General features: G+C 43.1%; 1 protein-coding gene across 1 annotated transcript in view; it reads right to left on the reverse strand.

The window, feature by feature from the left end:
• Positions 1–22,834, reverse strand: part of PTDSS1 (phosphatidylserine synthase 1) — a 68,233-nt gene that overhangs the window by 39,616 nt on the left and 5,783 nt on the right. The window contains exon 2 of the mRNA XM_032858652.1: positions 10,718–10,809. Coding sequence (XP_032714543.1) covers positions 10,718–10,809 — 92 coding nt within the window. The remainder of the gene's footprint in view (positions 1–10,717; positions 10,810–22,834) is intronic.

A 22,834-nucleotide genomic window follows, 5' to 3' on the forward strand; every position in this document is an offset into this window, starting at 1 on the left:
ACGGATGGCTAAAATTGTCTTTTAATTTCCTCTTCCCAATGCTCTCGTCACCACTGTTTGTTACCACGAGTGGCTTCTGTGTTACGGTAGCTGCCCAGTGTGCAAGTGTCATGTCATCCAAACCCCTGCATTCACCTCCTAGACAGAACACGGGACCCCAGCTTTCTCTAGGCTTCCTCTTACGAGGTGAAACTCGAAAACGGTATGATTCTTTGGCTTGCAACACAATTCCATGCCCAATCAACACTCAGAATCCCATAAGTCAAGGTCTTCTCAAGAGGAATCACTATTATAATAGTACTTTGCTGGGCACTTAGCACGAGGCAGATGGGGGGGAGACACCTCCCCACCCCCACTGTCTCCTCGTTGTCGTGACAGACTGGCGGTGAGAGGGTATCACTGCATCCCTTTTACCGCTCAGGACACTGAGGTCCAAGTACTTTGCAAGGTCACACGGCCCACAGGACCCCACCTCTGGTCTGAGAAGACTTCGTGCTTTCTGATCCATTCAGTCATGCCTGGGCCAACTCAGGAGGACAGAGTGGGGGTGGTGGGTGGGGAGACCTCGAGGACTTAACCAGGACGGTCTCAGGGCCAGGAGAACAAGGGGAGAGAAGCAAGCTAGTGAGTGGTGTTTAGAGGTGCTGCCATGTGGAACTGGTAAGCAAGGTCAGGAAAGACAAGGGGCAGGACGGGGAACTGATGTAAGGTCCCTCATATCAACTAATAGAAGGGCCTCCAAGGTCGTCTTTAGCCCACGATGACCTGAAGAGCAGCCTTCGGAAAATAGAACTCAGCCCTCTCTTCCGACCCTGTGCAGCGTGTCCAGTGTAAATAAGAGGATAGGGTGGCTGAGGAATCTGGGGTTGACGGGGCCTTGCGGCTCTTCCCTGACCTGCTGTGGGGCTGCTTTAGCCTCGGGGTATTTCCCTCCGTCCGTCTGTGATACCTGCGACAGGCGTGTGTGGTTCCAGACTTGGGTGGAGAATTTTCCTCTTACTATAGTGCAGTCTGTTGTTGGTTCTAAGTCTTATCTTGACTTCTCCCTATTGAATCTTCTCTTTTCTCCACATTTCCCACTTATATTTCATAACATTATATCACAATGGTTCTGAAAAAATACCATTTTTTTTTCTTTTTATGTTCAGTTAGCCAACATACAGTACCTCATTAGTTTTCGATGTAGTGTTCCATGAATACAAGTTTTTTAAAATGTCCTTTGGGGCGCCTCAGTGGCTCAGTCGGTTAAGCATCTGATCTTGGGTTTCAGTTCAGGTCATGGTCTTAGAGTCTTGGGTCGAGCCCCGCCTCCGGCTCCCTACTCAGCAAGGAGCCTGCTTCTCCCTCTCCTTCTATCCCTCCTCCTACTTGTGCTCTCTCTCTCTCCCTCTCAAATAAATAAAATCTTAAAAAAAAAAATTATAATGTCCTGTAGCTTTGCAAATTGAAATGTACTGGATGGATCTAGGAAAGGCTTCAGCAATCTGACATAGTATGTTTCAGAGACCGAGCTGCTCTACCCTGAACCAGGTAGGTGGGAAGCCTTGGTGCCTTTTGTTACAAAAGGTGTAGATAAGGCCCTGAAATTTAAGGTGAGACTTTCAGCAGCTACCTGCAAAACCCATTCCAGGCTTTATTTCAGTCATCACATCTGCCCCCTTCTCCCTGAAAAGTCACTCTAAATGTTTTGGTGCAGTATTTCAAGGAGTACATTCTAGCAGCATTACTCACTAAGATTACCAACTTTACAATCGAAGAAGGGAATACGGCTAAAAATATTACTTGTATCATTTTGCTTTTTAAAACAAATGGAGAGGGGAGCCTGGGTGGCTCAGTGGGTTAAAGCCTCTGCCTTTGGCTTGGGTCGTGGTCCCAGGCTCCTGGGATGGAGCCCCACATCGGGCTCTCTGCTCAGCAGGGAGCCTCCTTCCCCGCCCCCGCCTGCCTCTCTGCCTACTTGTGATTTCTGTCTAAAAAATAAATAAATTCTTTTAAAACAAATGGAGGGAAGTGGCCGGTGTGTTTTTCCCTGTCAGAAACCTTGACACTGATGCTCGCCAGATCACCCACACTTGACTGCCCCGGTCAGGTCACGTTTGGACCTGTGCTTCCCACAGCACTCATCTGCCTGGGCATGTTCCCACTGCCCAGCCTTTCCCGAACATTCATGTTAACAGATCCCGCTTCCCAGCAGACTACTTTCTCAGCAGGCAGCCCAGGGCAGGGCGCCTTGTCCTCCTCTGCCCCATGTTCAGGTCCAGAAGTCAGGGGCACTCTGTCTCAGGGTCTGCAGCTTTTCTAGGCTTTATTTTGTACTTGAGAATAGCTGCGTGCAAGAACAGCTCTTCTTGATCACGTGGGAGGCACGGGGAAGGGCTTCTCCAGGCGGCCACGGAGAACCAGTGCTGGTTTGTTCTGGGCTGGGTTTTCTTCCCGGACCATGCTTAAACACGGCTCGGTTTACTTTATCAGTCCCTCCATCTAGGACACGTTAATTTTCAATCAGATATTAAGAGTGAGTTTGATTTCAAAGGAAACAGAAATCAAATGGCTTTGCCATGACAAGAGCTAGCACTTCAAAAACTGACTCAGAAATTAGAACGTAAGATCACACACAAAAAATAAGAATAAAAAAAAAATTTAAAAAGCAAATAAGATCACAGCTTGACTTGCCAGCAGCCTGTCATGATTCCCATGAATAACTAAGTTCAAGGGACAGAACTTCCAAAAGCTACGGGTCTGTGCCCTTTTCGTCTGCTTCTTCCCTTGATTGTCACTGTTTTTTTAGCTTTGATGAGGTGTGATTAACAATGATTATTACTATTTGCAAGTTTAAATTCCTCTAGGAAAAACCTAGAAAATGATCTTTAAGCAAATTTCAAACCTAAGAAAGAATTTTTTTTAAGAAAAAGTGGAGTGGGAGACAGGATGGGGGAAGGACAGGCATTTTGTTTCAAACTTGGGGGACAGCAATCTTCCGGATCACCTTCAAACCTCACGGAGATGTGACTAACACTATCTTAGCTCAGAGAAGTCAAATGAGGCCAAAGGACACACCGAAGGATGTTATCGGGAAAATCAAGACATACTAGTATTTCACTCTCCTCAAAATACCTTAAAGAAGTGCTGAATGGTGTTCCTCTTGCAGACAAGGAATGGAAAAGGGAGGGCTGATTCTATGAATTTTCTTCCGGGCGGTCTTGATCCCACATATAGTTAGTGAGAGGCTCCCGTGAGCCACGCACTGGGGGTACAGAAATGGCTTGGGTGGTTTGGGGAGGGCAGGGTGCAAGGGGAAGAAACGGTTCAAGAAAGCCCCCAGAGGCTGGACAAGTACACCTGAAGGTCACCTGTTGAACAGAAATCTCACAGCCAAACAGGTTTCTAAATTTCACTGAAGTGATAGCGTGATACAATTGTAACTACACCCTAATGATGCAGCGGTATAGTTAAAATCACACTTCTGCCTGAGTGCCAGTTGCTATAATGAAATGGAGGTAGCATTTAAAAAAATCTTAAGGGAGAGATACCTGGGTGGCTCAGTCAGTTAAGCATCTGCCTTCGGCTCAGGTCATGATCCCATGGTGCTGGGATCGAGCCCTATATTGGGTTCCCTGCTCAACAAGAGCCTGCTTCTCCCTCTCCCTCTGCCTGCCTCTCCCCCTGCATGTGGTCTATTTCTCTGTCAAATAAATAAAATCTTAAAAAAAAATGATAGATAAATGATAGAGAATGAGAGAGGTAAGTGATAGAGAATGAGAGAGAAGAAGAAAGAAGCAGTGCGGTGTAGATTATCAGGTCCTCTGTCCCTGGCCTTATCCTGGGGTCTCTCCCTCCATGTCTGCTCACAGGCCCGAAGGAAGCAATTCTAGCACCTACCCCAGTTGCTCACACTGGGGATGAAATTCTGTTTGAGAGTCCAATCCTCTCCCAGATAACACAGTGGTAAAAATCTAAGCCCACGAAGCCATCCTTTTTTTTTCCTTCTTCTGGTCAGGGCAGATCTATCATGTGCCTCCTCCTTAGGGCACTATAGGTTTCTGTCTCAGGTCTGGATGGAGGGCACAGGGCCCAATTCAAGTGAAAGAGAATTGAGGACAAGTGTGCTGGAGGGTTTCTAGAAAGGGTTTCTTCTCCCTTAAAGAGACAGACAGAAGAAGCGCCCTCCTCCTGAGCTGGATGCCACCCGAGGCTGTCTATCCACACTGCAGCAGCTTTCCTGGGGTCCTCAGGAAAGCCAAAACAGCACCCAGGGGCTGAGGATGGTGCAGCAGAGTAAGGTAAGGAGCTTGGGTCTTTGCATGTCACCAAGTGGCTCAATTAGCCAACCGTGGAACCACTGGATCTCAGAACTTCCTGACATGTGGGAAAGCAAACATTCCCTTTATGCTTCAAGCCATTTTGAAACGGGTTTCCTCTTACTTGTGGCCAAAAGCATCCCGTTATAAAACCCTATGGACAAAGTTAAGGGCTTCCTTGGTTATTTAGACTACAAAAAGCATCATGCTCCCCCTTCCCCCACTGCCCCCCGCCAGCTTCCTGAAGGAGAAGACTGAGTCTACCACCTAGCATAGATGAGCTCACACAGACAAGACACAGGGACACAATCAAAGCTAGGCGTGCACTCAAACATGCAGGGTAGCCTTTGCTAGGTCAAGGAGAAACGCATTCGAAGATGCCAAAACAGAGCCATTCTGGGCATGCCATCCACTGCAGGCACTCCCCCAAAACTGCCTTCCAAGGAGAAGGCTAACGTTGCGCTCTGTTTCTCCTGTCCATTTTCATTACTTAATCTGAGACTGTGCCAAGGGTGGGGGAGAAGAGAAAGCAAGTTGAGGAGACTGGAACAAGAAGAGGTATGTACACTCTGCTGAGAGAAGCAGCCCCCCAGCATCGGGGCCTCCTGGGAAGGCCTGAAGTCTGAGTGCTGGCTCTGGGAGAGGACCCCCACATAGCTTGGGAGCACCCTTTCCCAAGGGCCTGGCCAGCCCCCCCATCATCCACACTAGCACCTTCTAAAGCCACCCCAACTTAAAAATATTCAATAATAATATTCAATAATAGTAACATTAGTAATATTAATAATTATTATTAATATAATATATAATATGAATAATAATATTTAAAATATTCAATAAGAACATTCTTCACTGTGGAAAACTTAGTTTTACTGATCTCATGTAAAGAGTGGACAAAGAAATCTTGAGAAGACAAGGCAGACACAGTGTGTTTGCTATGCATACACGGCTTCAAGAGAATCCCTCTCACTAGGTGCTGTCCTAACAGTCCAATCTTTCCCTACATAGAATACTGAACTGCTATTGTCCTTTTCTGTATCTACTGAAAAACCTTCTTTCTAGCATGTTCTGCCTACAGAGGAGTGGTGTGAGTGCAAGCACACACGAGATAGCAGGGGAAAGATGGGGGGGGGGAAGAGACGAGATAAAAGAGAGAGAAGGAGGCACGCCTGGGTGGCTCAGTTAGTTAAGTGTCTGCCTTCAGCTCAGGTCATGATCCCAGAGTCCTGGGATCGAGTCCTGAATTGGCCTCTCTGCTCAGCGGGGAGTTTGTTCCTCCCTCTGTCTTCTATTCCCCATGCTTGTGCTCTCTCTCTCTGACAAATAAATTTTAAAAATCTTAAAAAAAAGAGAGAGAGAGTGAGAGAGAAGGAAGGCTCCCTCCTTCCTGCTAGACCCTCTGGTCACAGGTGACACGTGGGCAACGGAGGACCATGGACACAATCACCGGCGAGGTACAGACCAACTAAGACCCTAAGATGATATTCCTGTGAAAAAAGAAAAGCCAGACACTGATAGAGAGGAACGGAAGAAAAAGGAGACGAAAACATATAGGATGACAGAGATAAAAACACATCCCAGTGGACCTAGTAAGAGAATTAACCAGAACAAGACAGACTAAAGGAGACGAGGCCCTCTCACCAGGCTGACATCGAGTGGCCGGGTGACCTCTCAGGGCTCAGTGAGGGCCGAGCGTCTCAGCTCTCGCAGCCGTAAACGGAGCAGGCTGAACGAACCACATGGGCCTATGGGTACTCCCCCCTTTGTATGTGTCACGAAGTCACAAGCCAGGGTAAGAAAAGCATAGAACAAACTTAACTTTTATCTTCCCAGAAGGCAAACAAGAGCGCAGTCACACAGTGACAGACTGAGTGGGTTAAGTGGACTTTGAAGACTGGAGGACTTCATCAGGGAACAGAAGAAAAAACCAGCGGAAAGCCTTCCATATGTTACGTCCGACAGACTTCCTCTCCCGACCTTCGGCACCCTGGGTGCCTGCAGAAAACCATCTGCTAATGAACCCCCAAGCCCTCTCTTGGAAAGCCTCATGGAAGGGATGGCTAGAAAAACAGATTCATGGCTATTGAGTGACTCATCTTTGAGAATCTTCAGACTTCAAAAATGGCACTGGAAAAAGAAAAGGCAAGTTTAAAAAGAAAAAAAAAAAAAAAGGCATTAAAGAAATCTTCAGCGCCGTGGAGAAGCCATCTGTGAGAACTCAGCAACAGCAAACATGAAGCCAAGAACAGCTTAAGGCTTGCAGAACTGACCCAAGCCCTCTGGACTGACCAGTTCCCTGAGCACCTAGCATGCCTTGACTGATGTTTAAAAAAAAAAAAAAAAGCTAATAGGATAGGTATGGACTAGATAAGAAGTAAGAATAAAGGGCACAGAGCAGTAATGGTCATGCCACTGCCTGAGGACACTGGAGTACGCCGCGGGCTCTCACAGGATGGGAACAGCTGGATGGCTAAAGGAGGAGTGGTTGTCTCTACCACTTTAAAGATTTTGTTTATTTGAGAGAGAGAGAATGAGAGAAAGCATGAGGGGGAGAAGGTGAGAGGGAGAAGAAGACTCCCCGCAGAGCTGTGAGCCCGATGTGGGACTCGATCCTGGGACTCTAGGATCATGACATGAGCTGAAGGCAAATGCTCAACAACTGAGCCACCTAGGTGCCCTGTCACCACCACTTAATGGTCACCTGCTCACCCTCCTTCCGGGCTCAGCATCTCTTTGCTTTGGGCTGTATTTCTATACCATGTTTAGAGGAAAAGGCCAGGTTCCGGAGCTCAGGGGACCACCTACAGACTCGGGTGGTTCGTGTGTATAGAATGTTTTATGCAGCAAGTGGCCACTTAGCTGTCCTACAATGCAGGACCGTTGAAAGAATGGATGGGTTGCGTAATATCCAAGCTCTCCTCTTAACCAAAAATTCCAAATTCTGAGGTTCTGTGTGTTGGAAGACAGAGGGAAAAGTAAGTTGGCAATTAGCCAAAAAAGCTCTTTGCCATCAGGAACTTTTCCTAGAAAATTCTATAGTAGGGTCAGTACCCCTTCATTCCAGACCTAGCCATACCATGGACATTGAGTCATCATACTCATACTTACATCATAATTGTGCATTTCCAGAAATCTCAATCATCACGAAAAGACCAAACTATGTTTGTCAGATCTGCGTAAGGTATGCAGGTGTGACAGGCCGGATGTTTGTGTCCCCTGACAAACAAAATTCATGATGTGATAATCCTAACCACTACAGTGAAGACTTCTGTTGGACTTCTTAGACCCTACAGGACCATAGAGCTACTTGGCTATGAACACTTGCTGTTCTTTAAGACACAGGATGAAGGACCTTAAATGTGATTGGGAGATTATCTGGACTGTCATTTCCACCACAGGCCTTAGAGTGCATGGGCCACTGAGAGGATGAAAATTGGGGAGAATATCTCCATCTGAGTTTTAATATGCAAGACAACACCCAGCAGAGCCATGCAAGCAGGCCAAATCCTAGCTGGGCAGAGCTATGGAAGCAGACTATTACTACCCCAGTGGATCTGGAAGGCAGAGCATTGAGCCAAAGAGCTTTGATTCTTCTTCTTCTTTTTTTTTTTTTTTTTTTAAGTTGACACTACCTCCCACATGGGGCTGGAACTCACGACATGGAGATCAAGTCACATGCTCTACCGACTGAGCCAGTCAGGTGCTCCCAGGATTGGTTATTCCTGACCCTTAAAGTCTCACCGAGTTTGCTTTCCTGGTTTTGAACTTGTTTGGGACTTGTCACCCTCCCTTCTTTCCCATTTCTCCCTTTTGGGATGGGAGTGTGCATCCTGTGCCTGTCCCACTACTGGACTTCGTAAACACATGTTTGGTTTCATAGGTTCCCAGCTGGAGAGGAATTCTGCCACTGGATGAATCTTGTGCTGTTTAAACCCTCGGTACCTGTATTCTGCAACAGCAGCCTGCACTGACTGAGAGCAGGTTTTCACATCTTGAAAGGTTTCCACTCAACATTTAATCTAGAAGCTTGAGTGGTTGGAGAGTTAAACTCAGCCGTCAAAGAACTTGGTTATCTACAACAATTCATTCTCGTAAGGATTCGGTCATGCTTTTTACTGGTTGGACTGTTACACTCCCAGCAAAAAGCACATAGCGCTGCATTGGATTAAGCAAAAATACAGAACAGAATGCCATTGCCATCATCGTGGAAATACTGAAGGCCGTGCCACGTGTGATACTGTGATTTACAATAAGAACTATAGATTTGGTCTTTGTGTCCTTTTCTGGCACAGAGCTCCTAAAGCCCTTGCAATTTCAAGTGATGAGAATAATGAATATTTTTTGCTATGTTCATGAGACCGTAGCAAAGTGCCTAAGGATGGGGCTGCTTGCCAGTGGAGCCAAACACATGATTACAGAGTTGGAACTTTCAATCCCATCCCTAAGACCTCCAGGGAAGGGTGAGAGGCTGGAGGTTGAGTTCAATTCCCAATGGCCAATGATGGATCGATTATGTCTATGTAAATGGGGCTTCCAAAAAAACCCAAAAGGAGGGGGTTTAGGAGAGTTCCTGGGTCGCTGAACACTTTTCTGACACCAGAAGAGTGACACACTGTGGAGAGTGCATGGAAGCTCCTAGACCCTTCCAACATACCTTATCCTATACTCATCTCTCATCTGTTGATGAGTACCCTTTATAATAAAATGGTACCGTCAGCTAGTGAGTAAACGCATTTCCTGCATCCAGTGAGCCATGTTAGCAAATCAGTCGAGCCCAAGGAGGGGTCATGGGAACCTCTGGTTTATAACCATTTGGTCAGAAGCACAGGTGAAAACCTCAGACTTGCAAATGGCATCGACAGTGGCCTCTATGAGCCCTTAACCTGTGGGATCTGATGCTAATTCTGGGTAGACAGTGTCAGAACTGAGTTGAACTAGAGGGCTGTCAACTGGTGTCTAAAAATTGCTTATTGATGGGGGAACACCCCATCCCTGCTGCTACCTGCCCCCGACAACACACATAACTTGGAATTAGTATTAGAACTTTGTCACCATGGTAGATTTCCAAGTAGCAATGAGTAACATTCACAATGGGCTTCTTATATTACACATTACATTCTATTGAATAAATGGGAGGATAAGAGAAGAAACACACCCTCAAGTGCGAAGTTTAAATCCGAGGAGGACCCATGAAGCATAATGCGTAGGTAAGACTGAACAATTTCAAAATATCTTAAGAGTAAAAGAACAGGATATAAAAAAAGCAGCATTTAAAAATGGTTATAGGGAATAAGTACAGAATATTCTAGGGAGAAGTTACTGAAGAGGATTAAGAAAAAACAAAGTAAGGGACAATCCAGAGGAAAGGAATGAATCTTAAGTAAGGTAGCTTTTTTTTTTTTTAAATTTTATTTTATTTAACAGAGAGAGCGAGAGAGAGCAAGAGAGAGCGAGCAGAAGCAGGGGGACTGACAGAGGGAGAGGGGAAAGCAGGCCCCCTGCTGAGCAGAGAACCCGACCTGGGGCTTGATACCAGGACCCTGGGATCATGACCTGAACTGAAGGCAGATCCTTAACTGACTGAGCCACCCAAGTAGCCCCATTTAAAAAATAAACAAACAGGGGCGCCTGGGTGGCTCAGTGGGTTAAAGCCTCTGCCTTTGGCTCAGGTCATGATCCCAGGGTCCTGGGATCAAGCCCCGAATGGGGCTCTCTGCTCAGCAGGGAGCCTGCTTCCCCCCCTCTCTCTGCCTGCCTCTCTGCCTACTTGTGATCTCTATCAAATAAATAAATAAAATCTTTAAAAAACAAACAAACAAAAAACCCCAAAATACAAAAAAAACAAAAGACGTTTCCTCACACTATAATCATGATAGGGGGTAAAATTCACAGTAGTAATGGTCTTTTTTTATACCTGATCATGAAAATTCATATCCCAAATGCATTATCAGCAAAGTTCACCATGATTAAAGATCACCTGGGACAACACATTATTTAAGTAATATTCATTACAGCATTGACCCTGTCCTTAGCAAAAAGGACTAAATAATAATTGAGTATTTTATGACTCAGCTGATACAGTAAAGAGAGCAACAGTAAGAACAGCTGACCCTTATGGAGAGCTTACACTACTCAGAGAATTTAACATGTAGTAACTTAAGTTAACCCTTTCAAGAGCACCTACCTGACAATCTCCATTTACAGAAGAGAGAGACTCAAGTACTCGGGAAGAAGCTGGGGGTCTTCTCCAGGGCCACAGAGTCAGCCAGTGGCAGAGCCTGGTCAGGCAGAGCCCAACCACCACAGATTAGGTTTTTATTCCCATCTTCTGGTTTCGTCTTCTAGATGGCATGCCTCTCAAAAAACACCAAAAGGGCACAATGCACAGAAGAAATGTGGTAAAGCGTGACATCACTTACCATTGGGAAAAGCTAACACACTGATGATAAGGAAGAAGAAAATGACAGAGAGGATGCCCCTCCAGATGTTGTCCTCTGGGACAGAGTCATCCCTGAAAACAGAAAAGAAAACACTGAGTATTCATTTTCAGACCTAAACAGTCAATCCAGAAGGCATAAGAGTTCCATGTTCTAAAAACCAAAGATTGTTAACTTCATTTTGCAAGCAAAGTCTTTACACACGCTACTTACTCCTCACTGCCCTTTCCTAAAATAACAATCTTATAGTAAAATCCAGTCTTAGGAGAAATGAAGTTGGCATCCTTACATACTGACACACATTCCACTGAGAGAAACATTTGAAAATCACTCTTCTTATTCTTCAAAAAAATTTTATATATATATATATATATATAATTTACATATATATTATATATATATGTATAGTTTATACACACACACACACAGGATGTCAAAAAGTAAGGTTTATTTTGGAGAAATGTCTTTTGATTTCAAGAATGACTAAAGATAACCTTTATCATGTACACCGTGGCAAAGAAATTTTTAGAAGTCAGAAAGAAAGCATAAGATTATAAGTAAGAAAAGCACAATGCAATGAGATCATCTATTAGTTCTTAAAAATGGGCAGTTGGTCATCTAAGGGATGAATGAAAAGGGCGAAATGTTGGGTAATAAGAAAGCACCAGAAAACAGTACTAAAAGAAAAATCACGAGAAAACAGAATACAAGATTTATAGTCAGACCAGAAGCAAAAGAACTATAAAGAAAGGGGATGAGTTTGCTCCCTCTGTGCCTGGTCACTTCTAATATAGTGCTCAATTTATCTCCTTTATAACCTTAATAATTGAAATGATCCCATTCGTTAGTTGATACGTTGTCTGTCTTCAATATAGAAGGTACACTCCTGAAGCATGTGGGTGGCTCACTCGGTTTAGTATCCAACTCTTGATTTCAGCCCAGGTCATGATCTCAGGGTTGTGAGATGGAGCCCCACATTGGCTCCATGTTGGGCATGGAATTACTTAGGACTCCCTCTCCACCCCACCCTCTCCCCTCTCTCCTGCCAAAACAAAATAAATATAGAAAATAAAGTCCTGAGAGGAGTCAAGATGGCGGAGAAGTAGCAGCTGAGACTACTTCAGGTTGCGGGAGATCAGCTAGATAGCTTATCTAAAGATTGCAAACACCTACAAATCCAACGGGAGATCGAAGAGAAGAAGAACAGCAATTCTAGAAACAGAAAATCAACCACTTTCTGAAAGGTAGGACTGGCGGAGAAGTGAATCCAAAGCGAAGGGAAGATAGACCGCGGGGGGAGGGGCCGGCTCCCGGCAAGCGGCGGAGCAACGGAGCACAAAATCAGGACTTTTAAAAGTCTGTTCTGCTGAGGGACATCACTCCAGAGGCTTAACCGGGGTGAAGCCCACGCAGGGTCAGCGTGGCCTCAGGTCCCGCAGGGTCACAGAAGGATCAGGGGTGTCTGAGTGTCGCAGAGCTCGCAGGTATTAGAACGGGGAAGCCGGCTACAGAGACGGAGCCGAGGAGTGACTCTCAGCTCGGGGTTACCTTGAACCGGTCACAGGCTCGGTCACCTCGGAGCGCGGCCGGAGGCCAGGGTGACGGGAGTAATTGGGCGCTGTTCTCTGAGGACACACTGAGGAGTGGGGCCCCGGGCCCTCGGCTCCTCCAGGCCGGAGACTGGGAGGCCGCCATCTTCATTCCCGTCCTCCGGAACTCTACGGAAAGCGCTCAGGGAACAAAAGCTCCCGAAAGCAAACCCGAGCGGATTACTCAGCCCGGCCCCTGGTAAGGGCAGTGCAACTCCGCCTGGGGCAAAGACACTTGAGAATCACTACAACAGGCCCCTCCCCCAGAAGATCAACAAGAAACCCAGCCAAGACCAAGTTCACTTACGAGGAGTGCAGTTTCAATACCAAGGAGAGCAGCAGAATTCCAGAGGAGGAGAAAGCAAAGCACGAAACTCATGGCTTTCTCCCCATGATTCTTTAGCCTTACAGTTAATTTAATTTTTTTTCTTTTTCAAATTTTTTTCTCTTCTTCTGCTAAATTTTTTTAACTTTTACCCTTTTCTTTTTTAACGTTTTTTAACTAGTTTATCTAATATATATATATTTTTTCCTTTTTATATTTTTTCATTATTGGTTTTCTTTTTTTATTTGTTTCTTTTTTCTTTTTCTTTTTTTTCTTTCTGAACCTCTTTTTATCCCCTTCCCCCCAACCCCTCACGATTTGGGATCTCTTCTGATTTGGCTAAAGCATATTTTCCTGGGGTTGTTGCCACCCTTTTAGTATTTTACTTGTTCCTTCATATACTCTTATCTGGACAAAATGACAAGGCGGAAAAATTCACCGCAAACAAAAGAACAAGAGGCAGTACCAAAGGCTAGGGACCTAATCAATAGAGACATTGGTAATATGTCAGATCTAGAGTTCAGAATGACGATTCTCAAGGTTCTAGCTGGGCTCGAAAAAGGCATGGAAGATATTAGAGAAACCCTCTCGGGAGATATAAAAGCCCTTTCTGGAGAAATAAAAGAACTAAAATCTAATCAAGTTGAAATCAAAAAAGCTATTAATGAGGTGCAATCAAAAATGGAGGCTCTCACTGCTAGGATAAATGAGGCAGAAGAAAGAATTAGCGATATAGAAGACCAAATGACAGAGAATAAAGAAGCTGAGCAAAAGAGGGACAAACAGCTCCTGGACCACGAGGGCAGAATTCGAGAGATAAGTGACACCATAAGACGAAACAACATTAGAATAATTGGGATTCCAGAAGAAGAAGAAAGAGAGAGGGAGCAGAAGGTATATTGGAGAGAATTATTGGAGAGAATTTCCCCAATATGACAAAGGGAACAAGCATCAAAATCCAGGAGGTTCAGAGAACCCCCCTCAAAATCAATAAGAATAGGTCCACACCCCGTCACCTAATAGTAAAATTTACAAGTCTTAGTGACAAAGAGAAAATCCTGAAAGCAGCCCGGGAGAAGAAGTCTGTAACATACAATGGTAAAAATATTAGATTGGCAGCAGACTTATCCACAGAGACCTGGCAGGCCAGAAAGAGCTGGCATGATATATTCAGAGTACTAATCGAGAAAAACATGCAGCCAAGAATACTATATCCAGCTAGGCTATCATTGAAAATAGAAGGAGAGATTAAAAGCTTCCAGGACAAACAAAAACTGAAAGAATTTGCAAACACCAAACCAGCTCTACAGGAAATATTGAAAGGGGTCCTCTAAGCAAAGAGAGAGCCTAAAAGTAGTAGATCAGAAAGGAACAGAAACAATATACAATAGCAGTCACCTTACAGGCAATACAATGGCACTAAATTCATATCTCTCAATAGTTACCCTGAATGTTAATGGGCTAAATGCCCCAATCAAAAGACACAGGGTATCAGAATGGATAAAAAAACAAAACCCATCTATATGTTGCCTACAAGAAACTCATTTTAAACCCGAAGACACCTTCAGATTTAAAGTGAGGGGGTGGAAAAGAATTTACCATGCTAATGGACATCAGAAGAAAGCAGGAGTGGCAATCCTTATATCAGATCAATTAGATTTTAAGCCAAAGACTATAATAAGAGATGAGGAAGGACACTATATCATACTCAAAGGGTCTGTCCAACAAGAAGATCTAACAATTGTAAATATCTATGCCCCTAACGTGGGAGCAGCCAACTATATAAACCAATTAATAACAAAATCAAAGAAACACATCAACAATAATACAGTAATAGTAGGGGACTTTAACACTCCCCTCACTGAAATGGACAGATCATCCAAGCAAAAGATCAACAAGGAAATAAAGGCCTTAAATGACACACTGGACCAGATGGATATCACTGATATATTCAGAACATTTCATCCCAAAGCAACAGAATACACATTCTTCTCTAGTGCACATGGAACATTCTCCAGAATAGATCACATCCTCGGTCCTAAATCAGGTCTCAACTGGTATCAAAAGATTGGGATCATTCCCTGCATATTTTCAGACCACAATGCCCTGAAGCTAGAACTCAATCACAAGAGGAAATTTGGAAAGAACCCAAATACATGGAGACTAAACAGCATCCTTCTAAAGAATGAATGGGTCAACCAGGAAATTAAAGAAGAATTGAAAAAATTCATGGAAACAAATGATAATGAAAATACAACAGTTCAAAATCTGTGGGACACAACAAAGGCAGTCCTGAGAGGAAAATGTATAGCGGTACAAGCCTTTCTCAAGAAACAAGAAAGGTCTCAGGTACACAACCTAACCCTACACCTAAAGGAGCTGGAGAAAGAACAAGAAAGAAACCCTAAACCCAGCAGGAGAAGAGAAATCATAAAGATCAGAGCAGAAATCAATGAAATAGAAACCAAAAAAACAATGGAACAAATCAACGAAACTAGGAGCTGGTTCTTTGAAAGAATTAATAAGATTGATAAACCCCTGGCCAGACTTATCAAAAAGAAAAGACAAAGGACCCAAATAAATAAAATCATGAATGAAAGAGGAGAGATCACAACGAACACCAAAGAAATACAGACAATTATAAGAACATATTATGAGCAACTCTATGCCAACAAATTTGACAATCTGTAAGAAATGAATGCATTGCTAGAGACATATAAACTACCACAACTGAACCAGGAAGAAATAGAAAGCCTGAACAGACCCATAACCAGTAAGGAGATCAAAATAGTCATCAAAAATCTCCAAACAAACAAAAGCCCGGGGCCAGATGGCTTCCCGGGGGAATTCTACCAAACATTTAAAGAAGAACTAATTCCTATTCTCCTGAAACTGTTCCAAAAAATAGAAATGGAAGGAAAACTTCCAAACTCATTTTATGAGGCCAGCATCACCTTGATCCCAAAACCAGACAAGGATCCCATCAAAAAAGAGAACTACAGACCAATATCCTTGATGAACACAGATGCAAAAATTCTCACCAAAATACTAGCCAATAGGATTCAACAGTACATTAAAAGGATTATTCACCACGACCAAGTGGGATTTATTCCAGGGCTGCAAGGTTGGTTCAACATCCGCAAATCAATGTGATACAACACATTAATAAAAGAAATAACAGGAACCATATAATACTCTCAATAGATGCTGAAAAAGCATTTGACAAAGTACAGCATCCCTTCCTGATCAAAACTCTTCAAAGTGTAGGGATAGAGGGCACATACCTCAATATTATCAAAGCCATCTATGAAAAACCCATCGCAAATATCATTCTCAATGGGGAAAAACTGAAAGCTTTTCCTCTAAGGTCAGGAACACGGCAGGGATGTCCGTTATCACCACTGCTATTCAACATAGTACCAGAAGTCCTAGCCTCAGCAATCAGACAGCAAAAAGAAATTAAAGGCATCCAAATCGGCAAAGAAGAAGTCAAACTATCACTCTTCGCAGATGATATGATACTCTATTTGGAAAACCCAAAAGACTCCACTCCAAAACTGCTAGAACTTGTACAGGAATTCAGTAACGTGTCAGGATATAAAATCAATGCACAGAAATCAGTCGCATTTCTCTACACCAACAACAAGACAGAAGAAAGAGAAATTAAGGAGTCCATCCCATTTACAATTGCACCCAAAACTATAAGATACCTAGGAATAAACCTAACCAAAGAGACTAAGAATCTATACACAGAAAACTATAAAGTACTCATGAAAGAAATTGAGGAAGACACAAAGAAATGGAAAAATGTTCCATGCTCCTGGATTGGAAGAATAAATATTGTGAAAATGTCTATGCTACCTAAAGCAATCTACACATTTAATGCAATTCCTATCAAAGTACCATCTATTTTTTTCAAAGAAATGGAACAAATAATCCTAAAATATATATGGAACCAGAAAAGACTGCGAATAGCCAAAGGAATATTGAAAAAGAAAGCCAAAGTTGGTGGCATCACAATTCCGGACTTCAAGCTCTATTACAAAGCTGTCATCATCAAGACAGCATGGTACTGGCACAAAAACAGACACATAGATCAATGGAACAGAATAGAGAGCCCAGAAATAGACCCTCAACTCTATGGTCAACTAATCTTCGACAAAGCAGGAAAGAATGTCCAATGGAAAAAAGACAGCCTCTTCAATAGATGGTGTTGGGAAAATTGGACAGCCACATGCAGAAAAATGAAATTGGATCATTTCCTTACACCACACACGAAAATAGACTCAAAATGGATGAAGGACCTCAATGTGAGAAAGGAATCCATCAAAATCCTTGAGAAGAACACAGGCAGCAACCTCTTTGACCTCAGCCGTAGCAACATCTTCCTAGGAACATCGCCAAAGGCAAGGGAAGCAAGGGCAAAAATGAACTATTGGGATTTTATCAAGATCAAAAGCTTTTGCACAGCAAAGGAAACAGTTAACAAAACCAAAAGACAACTGACAGAATGGGAGAAGATATTTGCAAACGACATATCAGATAAAGGGCTAGTGTCCAGAATCTATAAAGAACTTAGCAAACTCAACACCCAAAGAACAAATAATCCAATCAAGAAATGGGCAGAAGATATGAACAGACATTTCTGCAAAGAAGACATCCAGATGGCCAACAGACACATGAAAAAGTGCTCCATATCACTGGGCATCACGGAAATACAAATCAAAACCACAATGAGATACCACCTCACACCAGTCAGAATGGCTAAAATCAACAAGTCAGGAAATGACAGATGCTGGCGAGGATGCGGAGAAAGGGGAACCCTCCTACACTGTTGGTGGGAATGCAAGCTGGTGCAACCACTCTGGAAAACAGCATGGAGGTTCCTCAAAATGTTGAAAATAGAACTACCCTATGACCCAGCAATTGCACTGCTGGGTATTTACCCTAAAGATACAAACGTAGTGATCCGAAGGGGCACGTGCACCCGAATGTTTATAGCAGCAATGTCTACAATAGCCAAACTATGGAAAGAACCTAGATGTCCATCAACAGATGAATGGATAAAGAAGAAGTGGTATATATACACAATGGAATACTATGCAGCCATCAAAAGAAATGAAATCTTGCCATTTGCAACGACGTGGATGGAACTAGAGGGTATCACGCTTAGCGAAATAAGTCAATCGGAGAAAGACAACTATCATATGATCTCCCTGATACGAGGGAGAGGAGATGCAACATGGGGGGTTAAGGGGGTAGGAGAAGAGTAAATGAAGCAAGATGGGATTGGGAGGGAGACAAACCATAAGTGACTCTTAATCTCACAAAACAAACTGAGGGTTGCTGGGGGGAGGGGGGTTGGGAGAGGGAGGGTGGGGTTATGGACATTGGGGAGGGTATGTGCTATGGTGAGAGCTGTGAAGTGTGTAAACCTGGCGATTCACAGACCTGTACCCCTGGGGGAAAAAAAATATATGTTTAAAAAAAATAAAATTAATAAAAAAAAAAAAAAAGAGAAGAAAATAAAGTCCTGAAGGTAGGGCATTATTCACTCATGATATCCTCAAAGGCTGGCACACAATAAGCCCTCAATGGATATTTGTGGACTGATTACTGATTAGGAAGAAAATCTATTGTATAAAACCATGTAAAATTTCCCAAACGGAAATTTTCTTAATACTGATGGCAGAGAAAAATTAGCTTCTGACAGTTTATATTAAAAAAAAAAAAAAAAGAGAGGAAAGTCTAGTAACATCCTTGGGACTCAAGAGAAGCAAGCAAAAGAGGGAAAACAGAAGTCTCAGACAGTAAGATTTTTCTGAATTATTGATAATTATTAAGAAGCTTGAGAGAGGGAAGTCCAGCATTTCAGTTTGAAAAGGTGCAGGATCAGAAGACAGAAAACAGGAGAACAGAACGGAAGGAGCTTTTCAGACATAATGAGACTAGTAGCAATAATTTTAAAATTGATTTTTGGATGTTGAGTTTTTATGTGCGCAAGGACTGCAGCGAAAGGTCTTTCAAAAGATAGATATTAAATTAAGATTAAACATTACTAGAGGAAAAGAAAGAGGTTAAAAAAAAAAAACCTTACAGGAAAATCAAGTTAACATATTAAAAAATCTTGAGCATCGGCATACATGAAGAGGTGTGGAATGACACAGTAATCAATTACCCAGTTAAAGACTAGGTCCTCGGGTATTGGGCTTCAAATGAGAAGTTAACTTAGATAACAACTTCTGTTCAGGTAACTGCACCCAATTAAGTAATTTCCAGATTTATAACAAGACTTAACACAAGGTTCCGAGGTAAGAAAGCATACAGATCCCATTCTCTAAATCATCATCTGGCCCAAGAGCACTAACACTAATGGTGAGGAAACAATGCTTCACAGTTAACTTCATAGATCTGCCTATAAAACCAAACTACACGATCAGACGGACTTCCTCTTGCAGCAAAGTGCAATCATATTCTAATGTACACTCCAACAATCAAACATCTGCCCAGAGGTTATGAACACGGCCCTGAAAATGCTGGCCCAATCATTTACTAGGGCACCTGCCATGGCTTTTGGCTTAGGCAGGGAAGCCCTATATCCAATTTCCAGGAGGCACTTTTATTGAAGAATGGCTACACATAGGGACTGGAGGGACACAATGTCCTCATTCAAGCCAATATCACACTACCCATATTGGTAACAATAATGACAATAATAACAGCTCTCCATTATCAAGTATTTACTGTGTACCAGGCACAGGACAGGCAGTTTCTAAACATCATCTCTAACTGTCACAACCCATCTATGAAATGGGGTACTATCAACCATATTTCACAAATGAGGCAACAAAGGCTCAGAAAGTTTACATAATTTTAATTTGCCCAAGCCTACATACCTAAGAAGTTGCAGAGTTCCCATTTGAAACCAGGTCTCTTAGGCTCTGAAGATGACGAGCTTTCCCTATGCCAAGCGGTCTCCTAAAAAAATTATGTCATCCTAAATCTATCTGACTCATGTTAGATGTTCAGGGATGGTATAAGAGAGTTTGACAGGGCACACACCTGTATGTTACAAATAAAATAAAAGCAAGGCTGAAATAAATTAACTGTTTCCTGGGAAAAGGTTGATTCTGTAACTCATCCTTTATATTAAAATATATTCTGGATGATTCAAAGAATAAAAGTAAAAAAAAAAAAAAACCAGTAACAACAACAGCAACAAAAAAAACCCCAAACCCCAAACCCTAAAACAAAGACCCAGAACTGTTCTGGAAGAAACAATGAATGAATTAAAGAACCAAAACCAAAACACATGAATTCCAGAGTATGGACCTTCCTACAGTATGACACAATCCAGAAATCACTAAGGAAAAAAAGCTGGTTAATCTGCACAACAAAGAAATCAGTAAAGGACAAGTGATAAACTTCCCAAATACACAAAGCACTCATCGCAAAATCAATTAATAGAAAGAACAACAAATGGACAAAGAAAAAAAAAAACAGAAAAATGGTTGAAGGATAGGAAGAGACAGTTCAGAGCAGGAAATCCAGGGGCTCTCGGGCAAGTGAAAAGATGCTCACTTTCACCCGTGGTAAGAGACAAATTAAAACAACACCGGGAGATCATTTTTTAAATGTGCCTATGACAAAGGTAAAAATTGAATGACTGAGCTGGAGAGGATATAGAAAAATACAAACAGGTAGTCTCTCACATTGCCAGGGGTAATATAAATTGAAACCACCTTAATGTAGGGCAATTTGGCAACATATTAACTTTATGAATGCACATATCCTGTGACTCAGCAATTCCATGAATGGGAACTTATGCCACAAATATACCCTCATTAATGGAAAATCGCATGGGTACAAAGTTGTGCACTGGGGCATTATATGTATTAGCGGAAACAAGCTAAATCAATGTCCACTGAATGGGAACTGATGAAATAAATTACAGAGTTTATTTATTCATAATGGAATGCTAGGCAACCAGAAAAAGAACGAAGATCTTTTTAAGTTGACTGCTACAGAATAAGAGACATGGTGAGATAAAGCAAGTTGTAGAACAGTGCGCATAGGAAGCAAATATTCTGCTCAAAAAAGTAGGCATGTGTATGCACACTGTGTTTCTGGAAATCTACCCAAGAAGTGCCAACACTGGTTTCCTCTAAAGGGGTGGGGAGGTGCGAGCGGCAGCGAGACTTCTCTCCCCATACCTTTTCTCCCCATACCCTTAGGTATATCTTGGCTTTCAAGCAATGTGATACATAACTCTTCAAAACAGTTAAGTAAAACTTGACTTAAACCAAGGGCAATAACAAACCAGTCTCTATTTAAGATTCACTCACTAGTCAAAAATGCTTGAAAATATACCTCAACATTACATGTATAAAAAACTTAAGGTCAGCTATTTAAAAAAGACATAAAACCAAGGAAACTGCAATTTTGTAAAAATATTGACCGATTTTATTAGAAAGGATCAAACAGATGGCTTAGTTTCAGTAGGGAAAAAAAAGGCTGACTAAACCTGAAAAAAAGCAGCAGTGGGGTCTGAAAGTTGGTAGTTTTTTATCTAATTGGGGGGTGGGGGAGGCCTATCAAAGACAGACAGCAGTGTTGTTAGATAAATGGAAAATACAGTCAAGATCAGACTTCTATGATCAAAGATGGGAGGGCGAGCAGGTGAGCATAAGGAACGTGAGCACCATCAGCGCCCAGCCCCACACGCGGCTTGGGAGTGGCAAGGGTGTTCCCGCCACAGCTAGACAGGTCCCTTACAAGAGGCACAGAGAGAATGAAATGCATCAACGCTCCTGCCCGCACCCCACCCCACCAGCTCGCCTAGCTCTGACAACCTTGACCACAGCCCTGACTTCCTCCTAAGGTCTACTGCAGCCATGGCCACAGATGTCTCCTCTTCTGGTGCTCTGAATTTGCCAAGTAACTTCCGCAGCTGGCATTTTATTTTAACTGCCCCACAGTTCTGTGGAGGAGGATTATCTTGCCATGAAGGATGAGGGAGATAAAGCTCTTGGCTTTCTCTGGCCCACAGTTACACATAAGTAAGAGGCTGAGTGGAAAGAGGAGCCAAGGCTTCTGGAACACTGGCTCTAGGTCAAGACTGCTACATTTAACAAAATGATACAGACAGACTAGCTGGGGGCGGGGTGGAGGGGCAGGCGAAGTCCTTTTCCCTCTCTGCCAAATTTAGGAGGTGCTCGGGAAGTGTGTGGGAGTAGCCGTGACTACATAAAATGAAAATACTGAATGGACAGATAACAATAAAATTGTAATTTAAGCTCCAGAGAGCACAGGTCCCATCTCATTCCTCTGAGCTACCTCCGGCACCCAGCACAATCCTTGGCACACAGTAGGCTTTCTCAATATGGTGGGCGCCGGAATGAGCGAGATGCTATGGCTGAGCAGGCCCAGCGACTCAGAGGTCACGTGAGGGTGAACCACAGCCTGAGCCCACGGAGGGCACCAACAGTGGCTTTCCGGTCCCCATGGGGATGGCCAGTCAAATAGTCTAACAGTTCAACTCCTTCTGTCGAATGTTGTTCCTACCAGTATAAGGAACTAACTGTCCAGAGAACAGAGAATGTTCTAAAAGCAGGAAAGTGGAAGGAAAGTCCTGAACTAAAAAAACTTTGCACCCGGAAAAAATTCTGGACTCAGATTCTGTGTCAGTTGAGTGTCTGACTACAGGCAGTGGGGGAGGCCAACTGCAGGAAACTGAAGCAAACTCCATGCACTTGCTCACATGTCCACATGCCCCCTCGACAAGGCTTCCTCCTCAGGGCCAGGCAGACAGGAACCTTTTACCAAGACTCCTAAGGTGCCAAGGGGTTGTCCTCCCTCCCCTAATCTTCTCCTTCCCATCCCTTTAATAGGAGTCCTTGAAATTGAGACACACAGGTAGGGTCACGTTGATAAGGTCCCTGATAAGGATCCTCTGTCCCAATGGAAAACCTAGTCCCAGGTTACAAAGTGGATCGATGTTGACTAGCTTTGGTATTGTCTTTAAAGGCTACATTCATTCCATTTTACAGCAAGTTACAGTCATTGTCAAGAACTGTAACTTAGATCTGTCAACTAAAGGAGAAGAGTGGTTTTTTAAAGTTTTTATTGGATAAATGATTTCTGGTATCTGATGCATTTAGCATTTACTGGGTGTGTATCTTGGGA

This window comes from Lontra canadensis, unplaced genomic scaffold (genome assembly GCF_010015895.1).
Source record: "Lontra canadensis isolate GAN:19392208 unplaced genomic scaffold, GSC_riverotter_1.0 scaffold15, whole genome shotgun sequence".
In the NCBI taxonomy this organism is placed as follows: Eukaryota; Metazoa; Chordata; class Mammalia; order Carnivora; family Mustelidae; genus Lontra; species Lontra canadensis.